Here is a 9,847-nt window from a genome sequence, read left to right as displayed (position 1 = left end):
AGGTGGTCCTGCAGCAGGTGGTCTGGCAGCAGCTGGGATGGCAGCAGTTCTCTAGGCCACAGCCCTGGTCAGAGCACACAGAGCCACAACAGGAGTTGACCATGGTGTCAGAGGGTGGAGGTTCTGGGTGGGTTTCCAGGAAGGAGGGTTTGGGAGGTTTGGAAGTCTCCTTGCCCCAGATCCTCTTTTATACCCTGCTAAGGCCTGATGTCATCAGCTGCAGCACTCTTTCCTTGTTGTTGTTTGTCCTGAGAAGTAGGCAATTATCAAATTAGGCAAGTTTGTTGTTCTGGTTAACTTCATCCACACAAATGGAAACACTATCTCCTTTCCCTGATGTGTTAGGGCTCCTCAGCTCAGCTCTTCCTGAACCAACTCCTGTGTCTCTCTTACTGTGACTTCCTCCTAGAGCTGCCATGTGACATCTGCCTGTAAGCACATACTATGTGCTTCAGCCTCATTTGCTTAACACATCATGACTACTCTTGGGTGATTACTATTCTTACAGGCCCACGACTCTTCTCGGTGACTCGGGAGGATAAAACCGCATTTTAGTCTGATGGCGCGTTCATTATGGGTCAGATGGCCTGTGAAGGTTTCAGTGTGAAACACATGACCACTGGTGTGAGAACAAGAACACTGTAGAACTGATCCCTTTTCCATCTTCTGCACTCTGAATTATGACCCATTTTCTAGACCTTCTGGTGAGAAATACAGAGCTGTTTTAAGGTGGACAACTAAGCTGTGAAAGTTTGATGTTCCCTTTTCCACAGAAACAACCCTCCAAAATTCAGATTCAGGGTCTCCTGTGGAATGTTGGCGTCAGAGAACAGCTATACTAAAAGGTCCAAGTCCCTCATTATTTTTGCTCCCTGGGTCAGATTTTCCTTGTGACTCTGCCTTTCGGCATTCCTAGCTCTAACAGGGCACATGAACTCATCTCCCCAGGTTCCAAAAGTTTCTTGCCAACCCAAGTTGGATGACTCAGTATCCTTGTCTTGCTCTAATTCACTCCCAGCCCTCTTGCTTTCTCTGTTGAATTGCTGGGCCTTGAAGATGCCATATACTCTGCTGCTTCCTTATAGAAGTTGTTGATCCAGTTTCACACTTTGCATCTTTGTTTTCAAAAAGTAAATCAATGAAGAGAGAGAAAGAAAGCAGAAAACAGATATCAAGAACAAAGGATATCAGCCTATAATTTTTCATGTAGGGATGGCTGACTCTTGTTTCAAAAATGTGCGATGTTGTCAATTCGTCAACTCATCCCACCCTTGAGGGGTCAAGGAACCCAGGAAAGGGGGTGGGAAAATGTCTGACTCACCATGATGGAGATGTTTTACGAACTGGGCCGCCTCTGCAGATAATCAGGGGAGGGGTTTCAGTGCAAGCTGGTGTTTCTAAGGGAGAGCCAAGAGCCAGATGGAGGGGATTGGATGAATGATAGAGGTTCCCATTCTGCTCTCAGGTGCTTACAAGTCTAATAAATCAAATTGTGGTGTTCTTACGATGCTGCTATGTTCCTAGCCAGTTCCTACTCCTTCCCTGTCCCTAATTTCTAGGTGATTCAACTGGAATGAAAACAACCTGGGCTCCCAAGTGGACCCCTGCTTGGTGCGCTGGCTGGTGTTCTGAGCCTGCACTGTTCTCTGGCTCTGATGTACCCAGACATCGTATTTTATTAATGGACAAAAGTGGTTTCCATGATGCTGTGGGATTAAGACCCTGTGAGCCCCACTGTGGTGTATGAGAACAACTCTAAGATTTCCAGGAGACCTTGTATTCTGGAAAAGAATCATGCCCTTGAGAAGCCGTGACAATTGGTGCCTGCTGATGACTCAGTAGAGATCACTTTACATTAACTATTTATTATTCTTTATGATGTGTGTGTGTGTGTGTGTGTGTGTGTGTATGTGTTTTCCTTAAGATAAATTTAGCTTATGTTTAGGAATCTCTCATGATTTCTTCTAGTACTTTAACAATTTCATGTTTTCTACCTCTACTGAGCTACAATTAAAATATAAAATTGTATGTATATAAGGTGTACACCCTGATGCTCTGATATGTATATATTATGAAATTATTACCACAACCAAATTAGTTAACACCTCCACCACTTTACATAGTTATCATTTTTTGAGTGTGTATAGTGAGAACATTTAAGATCTACTCTTTCAGCAAATTTCAAATATACAATACAGTGTAATTAACTACAGTCACCATGCTGTACATTAGATCCTCAGAACCTATTCATCTTATAAATGAATATTTTCTCCCTTTGACCAACATTTCCTCATTTCCTCTATCCACAATCTTTGACAATCACCATTCTACCCTCTGTTTCTATGAGTTTTTAGATTCCACATGTAAATGAGATGATTTGTCTTTCATTGTCTGACCTACTTCACTTAGCATAATGTCCTCAAGGTGCATCCATGTTGTCCCAAATGACAGGATTTTCTTCATTTCATGGCTAATAATATTTCAGTGTGTGTGTGTGTTTGTGTGTGTGCAAAATCCTTGCAATCTTACATTGGTGTTTGTGCCTTTGAGGACACAGTCTCCTCTTCCACACTTTGCAAGTTCCCTTCAGCAGGGAAAGACTCTCAGCAGTTAGCCCAGCCTGGGATTCTGGATGGGGAAGCTGGTAGCATTTGTGAACAGGCAGGGATAACTCTTGGGGGTCTCTGGGTGGGTAAACTCCTGCCCAGGCCCTGAGGTTCAGTGGGGCTGCTGCCTGGGCTTTTGTTGATGTGTGACTGCTGGCTGGGATCCACGGCTAGGTGTGGTCACTGAACAGTTTCATTTTTATGTTGAATGTTTTATCTGAATGAAATTTGTTTTGATTTAACAAATGAAATTCTCTCCTTTTTTTCTTCATTCTGTACATCTTTCATTCATTTCTTTTATTCTTTCTTCCTTTTTTCCCTTTCCTTCTTTCTTTGTTCCTGAATTTGACTACCTGTTTTATAGTATATTTGAAATAATCCTTTCCATACTGCTTTTAAGACACTAGCTTTAGGATATAATTAATTTGTATAGACTGTCAAGTCCATTTTTGGACTCTACTTGATGGCAAACTTCACTGTTTGAAAATCTCTGGGTTAGATATCTCTAACGTGACTTCCGGTTTACAAACCTATACATTTGTGACTTTTTTTTATTCCCTTTTACTTGGTGACTCATTGTTGTCCTTTATCCCTCCTATCCACGTTCATGCTCATCTTTTAAAATGTATAATTGTCCTCAGGTTCAGTCATGTAAAATCCCATTTTTAAGAGTATGGATTCCTAAAAGATATAGTAATTTTCCCTACATGCTCCTTCTAGGAGAGAAACAATTCAAAATAAAATACCCAGTCACAAATACCTGAAAGACATTTCTGTCTTACATAAATTATGACTTAAAAGAGTGATATAAACTCTTCAAAAATTATTTTTCCCAACAACCATATTACCAGGTTAGTGCTAAATGCGCCAAAGGCCTCTAAATATTAGCCATAATTAGATAGGCCACAGGAATAAATACAACCTGCATTTTTATACTTCTGGCAACGCATTTTGCCTGTTTTGTGCCTATGTTCATTTCAAAATTTAACTGAGACATAAGTTAATGTTTACCCAGAAAAGTGTATTTAGATTATCATAAGAAAAGAGTGATATCCTTACAAGAAAGACTAAAATGTTAGAACTCTTTCATCCCCAAAGAAATAGAAGGTTGGCTAAGAAACTCTTAAAAGCCTTGGCCAGGCACGTCTGTAATCCCAGCACTTTGGGAGGCTGAGGTGGGCGAATCACTAGGTCAGGAGATCGATACCATTCTGGCTAACACGGTGAAACCCTTTCTCTACTAAAACTACAAAAAAATTAGCCAGGCATGGTGGCGGGCACCTGTAGTCCCAGCTACTCAGGAGGCTAAGGCAGGAGAATGGCGTGAACCCAGGAGGCGGAGCTTCAATGAGCAGACATCGCACCACTGCACTCCAGCCTGGGTGACAGAGTGAGACTCCATCTCAGAAAAAAGAAACTCTTAAAAGCCTTAAAGCCAAGATATAAAGAGAACAAAGATAAATTTACTAAATCCAAGAATGCCAAGAATACTACTATTCAACAGCGTGTCTTGCAACTAAAAAGCACCAAGTTTTACTCACAAGTAGGAAGCCACAATACATTTTTCTAAATAAATAAATTTTAAAATCTGACCTTTAAGCAGCCAAGTTGCCCTTCAACAGGAAAATGATTGAACAAGCCAAACTATGCTACACCCATGTCTTGGAATACTACTAAGCAATAAAAAGGAACAAACGAAAGTAAACTTTTTATTGCTAATAAGCAATAAAAAGGAAAAAACAAATGATACACTCAATAACTTGGATGATATCAAGGGAATTATGCAGGTTCAAAAGAAAGTCAATAACCAAAGATTAAATACTATAAGAGTCCATATATACATCATCTTTGAAATAAAATGATAGAGATGGAGAACAGAAATACAAGACTGGGCTAACGTTTGAACATTAATCAACTTTTTAAATAATACACTTTGGGAAGCCGAGACAGGTGAATCACTTGAGGTCAGGAGTTGGCAATCTACTGGCCAACGTGGTTAAACCCTGTCTCTATTAAAATACAAAATTAACCAGGCATGGTGGTGTGCGCCCATAGTCTCAGCTACTTGGGAGGCTGAGGCAAGAGAATCTCTTGAACCCGGGAGGTGGAGATTGCAGTGAGCCGAGATTGTGCCACTGCACTCCAGCCTGGGCGACAAAACAAGACGCTGTCTCATAAAACATAAAATAAAATAACATTTACTGGAAAAGGTAGAATAATCATAACATTATTTCAGCTTATAAAGAAAAAGGATTTTGTAAATTTCAATACATTTTCAGTTTTCTGTCTCTCAGAAAATAAGGAATAAAACAAGCCCTGTTGCTATGATGAAATGAATCTACAAAAAAGACAGAAAGCATCATAATTAATTGTGAAATACTGAGAGTTCTCCTTTCTATCCGAAGAATATAAAAAGATACACACTACACCATTCTATTAGACATTGTCCTGGTGGGTCTACGCCTGGACAAGGGCAAAAAAAAAAAAAAAAAAAAACAAGATTGAAAATACTCTTATAAAGTGGAGAAACTATTACTATTTTTTATGAGTCGTGACTGCACATGTACAATTTTCTGTCACACCAAAAAAAAAAAAACACACACACACAAAATACAAAAAGTGTTAGAATCAACAAGCTAGGACCAGAACTCAGCTTGATTTGCCCGAATCTAGAGCACTTATATCACACAGAGTCCCACATTCTCATGCTGGTAAACCTCTCAATTACAGGCAAATCAGGATAAATGGCCACACCATCACAGAAACCATTTGATGCTTTCTGAATCCCAGTGGACTCCTTTTTCTACCCACCTGCTTTGGTGTAGCTCTGCATTTTGCAACACATTGTGCCAAATACCCTTTCCCCAGTGAGTTTAAGAGAACTGGAAGACACAGGGGGAGTAGGTTGTAGCGAGAATGATGCTTGTTACTCTTGAACATTACTCTTTGTGCGTGAACAGGCTTGGGGCCGGGCATGGATTCAATGCATCACTGTGAATATATCAGCATCACGCGACTGCCCACAGACATTTCCCAGTCTACATACAGCCAACCATGAGGCGGGGCAGAGAGTACTATCTGCCTCCCGGATCACCAGGAACTATCACATGACCAGATGATGGTCAGAGCAGGAATGATGCTGATAATGAGACTGATTTCCTTTTATCTGAAACAAAGTTTTTATGAGTAATTCTCAATTAACAAACAGAATAAACACTTACTTTCAACAGATTCATAAGATTTCAGAAACAACTTCCCCTTTGACGATCGCAAAGGGAGTATGAAAAACAATGTAAACAGCAACAAGGAAAAGTCCTGCTGATTGGTGGAAACTTTGGAGGCCAGGTGTATAAAAGGTCCAGATTGCAAGGGATCATCAGATTCTGGGAAACTCACCTCTGAATAGAAGCCCACCCTCCACCCCTGACACCATGACCCGCTGTTGCTCCCCTTGTTGCCAGCCTACGTGCTGCAGGACCACCTGCTGGAAGCCCACCACTGTGACCACCTGCAGCAGCACACCTTGCTGCCAACCCTCCTGCTGTGTGTCCAGCTGTTGCCAGCCTTGCTGCCGCCCAACTTGCTGTCAAAACACCTGCTGTAGGACCACCTGCTGCCAGCCCACCTGTGTGACCCTCCGGCTGTGTGTCCAGCTGTTGTCAGCCTTGCTACCGCCCAACTTGTTGTCAAAACACCTGCTGTAGGACCACCTGCTGCCAGCCCACCTGTGTGACCAGCTGCTGCCAGCCCTCCTGCTGCAGCACACCCTGCTGCCAGCCCAACTGCTGTGGGTCCAGCTGCTGTGGCCAAACTAGCTGTGGGTCCAGCTGTGGCCAGACCAGCTCCTGTGCACCTGTCTACTGCAGAAGAACCTGCTACCACCCCACATGTGTCTGCCTGCCTGGTTGCCTAAACCAGAGCTGTGGCTCCAGCTGCTGCCAGCCCTGCTGCCGCCCAGCCTGCTGTGAGACCACCTGCTGCAGGACCACTTGCTTCCAGCCCACCTGTGTGTCCAGCTGCTGCCAGCCTTCTTGCTGCTGATCAAGTCCCAAGAGAACCACCGTCCTCACACAACAACTTTCTGCTCAACTGACTTATCTTTTGGGGGACTAATTTACTTTGCTGCTGACAGCCACCGTGCTCTCACCCAAATTTTTATGAATTCTCTGCATGTATAAAATCTTGGGACTCTGCTGGAGGGAGGGCAGAATACTTCATCCTGTTTCTCTTTTTCCTTCCACCTTGTGGATCATGTGCCAGCTTCGTGTGCTCTCAATTTGGAGTCATGGTCTCAGCTGTGACTCTAAAGTCATGAGCTTCATTCTCTGCTTCTAAGGAATTTAGGCTTCTGCAACTGAGCAATAATCTTTGCAATCATATATTTGTTTTTGATATCCTCTTCATGGTTCTTCTATCCTCCTTTCTTCTTTTCATGATAACTTTGGGTTGTGTTCCTGGTAGCAGAGATTCTTAACTATATGTTTCTGAATAAACTCTGAACCATCTTTATCTCATATGGTGTTTTGTTTTATTTGAAAGCATTCCTGATACGGGATTTACATATGTATCACATACCATAGGTATTATCCAATTTGATTCTCAAAACAGATGGTCATCTGTTATTACCTTCATTTTTCACCTGAAAAAAAATTAATATGTGATGTTATGTACCTAATAAAGGACAGATTCTGATCCAAGCTGAGGTTCTCTCTTTCTGGCCAAGGACGCTTACATTTAATTCTCAATATAGTGGAATGACATTGGAAGTCAGCACTAGCAAGACATGCACTTGAGTTTATTTAACAATGAAAGGAATAATCTCTCATATTTGCAGATAATATTTTTGTTCACAAAAAGATTCCCAAATTAGTTTCCCACACCTCAGTGAGCAACAGCTGCATAATAGGGCAGCAGGGACTGCATTTAATGGCTGCCCTGAATGCAGGGATCTTTTTATCTTAGCCTCTGACCAGCCAATCATTCAATTCATCTGCATTGAAAAGATGCTTGAGAATTCATTATATCATCATGAGAGAGAGTCTCATCTGAAGTGACTCATTCTCAGTATCACGTAAATAAAATTCTTATATGGCCTCCGTCTCCTGAATACCTAATGACAAAGTAAATGAAACTAAGTTATTCCTTGTAAAATACAGACCATATCTTATGCCACATTAAGACAATTTGTCTCCTAATCGAAATGTTATGAGGAAAATTAAGTAAGGAATTAAGCTGGGAATTGAGAAAGTATGCAATGGGTATGTAAGACTTGACACAATCCTTAATCTCTGAACCAAGGAAGGGAATGAAATAACCTTCTGCATTTTGTAATACCAATATGATGAGGCATCTAAAGAAACTGAAAACTCCCAGCACTTTGGGAGGCCAAGGCAGGCAGATCACGAGGTCAGGAGATCGAGATCATCCTGGCTAACACAGTGAAACCCCGTCTCTACTAAAAAAAAAAAAAAAAAAAAAATTAGCAGGGTGTGGTGGCGGGAGCCTGTAGTCCCAACTACTCGGGAGGCTGAGGCAGAAGAATGGTGTGAACCTGGGAGGCGGAGCTTGTGATAAGTGAGCCATGATGGTGCCACTGTACTCCAGCCTGGTTGACAGAGAGATTCTGTCTCAAAAGAAAAAATGGAAAAGAAAAAAACAAGAAACTAAAAACTATGTTTCCAGGGAAATCAGAAGAATGTAAGAAAGGAGCAAAGTAGAACTTGTGCCTTCATAGAAGTCATGATAGACAGAGGTTGGTGCTTTTGGTCCTGAACTGATGCAAGTTAAGCATTCACTCATGGAAGGATTGATTGATACTGGCTCTCAGAGAAATATAAAGTTTGGGGACCTGAGTCACCTTCTTGGGACCTCCTACTAGCATGGGAGTGGTGGAAATACCTCTGATGAGCTAACAAAGTAGATTTCCATGGCAGATGCCAACTTCTGAGACTGTGAATCTAGATGCTCTGAAGACTTGGCTAAGAGACAACGGCCGCTTACTGTGATTATTGTTCAGGGATGAGGTAAAGGAGATGAAAACTAGGACATTCTCTTTGACCAGCATCAGTTATGAAAGATGAATCAGTTCAGCATGTCTACTGTACAGTAATGTCACTATAGTTATAAACACTTTATCATATACCTGAAATTTGCCAAGAAGTTAGATCTTAAATGTTCACACCACAAAAATAAAAAGGAAATGGCAACTACATGGGCTAATACATATGTTATTGCCAATGAATATATATATTAGAGTTTCACCTTTCATACCTGAAATGGACACAATTTTTATTTGTTAATTACACCTCAATACAGCTAGAAAAAGTATTTAGTTGATTTAGTTAATTATTACAAAAATATTCTTCAACATTAAAATTAGAAATTTTCTGAACAAAAACACTAATTCTGGGCTGCCTACTATAGGATGGGTATTGGCTAAAGGCTTTGTGTACATTATTATTAATTCTTGTTTTTTTTTTTTTGTGGAGGGGGAATGGCATCTTGCTCTGTTGCCCAGGCTGGAGTGCAGTGGCGCGATCTCGGCTCACTGCAAGCTCCACCTCCAGGGTTCACACCATTCTCCTGCCTCAGCCTCCTGAGTAGCTGGGACTACAGGCACCCGCCACCACGCCCAGCTAATTTTATGTATTTTTAGTAGAGACAGGATTTCACCATGTTAGCCAGGATGGTCTCGATCTCCTGACCTTGTGATCTGCCCACCTAGGCCTCCCAAAGTGCTTGGATTACAGGCGTGAGCCACCGCACCTGGCTATTACTAATTCTTTAACAAACTTTCAAAATAGGTATTAACATTCCCTTTGTAGAAATGAGAAAATCGAGGCTGAGAGAGTTAGTGTATTGTCATAGATTAGTTTCTCCCAGAAGACACTCTGAGGAAAATGTTCCAGTGAAACTAGTTTATCGGGAAGCACAGATCACACTGGTAGGGACTGGGAAAGTGATACAGAAAAGGGTACACTACTAAGTCACTATCACAGTGACTAACTAAAGCTTAAACTAAAGGGAAAACTATCAGGAATGATGAAAAACACACAGCTAGAATTATCCTACTTCAGGAATGAGGAAGCTACTCTTTATACATCAGCTCTCCAGAATCATTGGTTGAGTGTTTTCCTCTGTGTTGCATTCACAGGTGACATGACTTCTTACAGCAGCAATACAAGAGCCCTTAGGCACAGTGATGCAGAGCCTAACAGATGGAAATTAGTCCAAGCACAGTA

At 41.5% G+C, this 9,847-nt stretch overlaps 1 protein-coding gene across 2 annotated transcripts; it reads left to right on the top strand.

The window, feature by feature from the left end:
- Positions 1-5,656: 5,656 nt before the first annotated feature.
- LOC105503064 (keratin-associated protein 9-8) lies at positions 5,657-6,647 on the top strand. 2 transcript variants are annotated; one of them, XM_011929795.1, is made up of 2 exons: positions 5,657-6,198; positions 6,314-6,647. In XM_011929795.1, exons 1-2 carry the CDS (start codon positions 6,038-6,040, stop codon positions 6,645-6,647), a joined length of 495 nt encoding a protein of 164 aa, XP_011785185.1. In that variant the 5' UTR covers positions 5,657-6,037. The 2 variants fall into 2 exon arrangements, with proteins under 2 accessions (XP_011785185.1, XP_011785184.1); XM_011929794.1 differs by having other exon boundaries at positions 5,657-6,235; positions 6,327-6,647.
- The last annotated feature ends 3,200 nt before the right edge of the window (positions 6,648-9,847 follow it).

This window comes from Colobus angolensis, unplaced genomic scaffold (genome assembly GCF_000951035.1).
Source record: "Colobus angolensis palliatus isolate OR3802 unplaced genomic scaffold, Cang.pa_1.0 Scaffold83, whole genome shotgun sequence".
NCBI lineage: Eukaryota > Metazoa > Chordata > Mammalia > Primates > Cercopithecidae > Colobus > Colobus angolensis.
This window is presented reverse-complemented; position numbering and strand designations above follow the sequence as displayed.

Coding starts and splice junctions, on each gene's coding strand:
- LOC105503064 (XM_011929794.1), top strand. CDS start 6,038: ATGACCCGCTGTTGCTCCCCTTGTTGCCAGCCTACGTGCTGCAGGACC. Junction 6,236..6,326: donor CCTGCTGCCAGCCCACCTGT/GTGACCCTCCGG, acceptor ACCTGCTGCCAG/CCCACCTGTGTGACCAGCTG.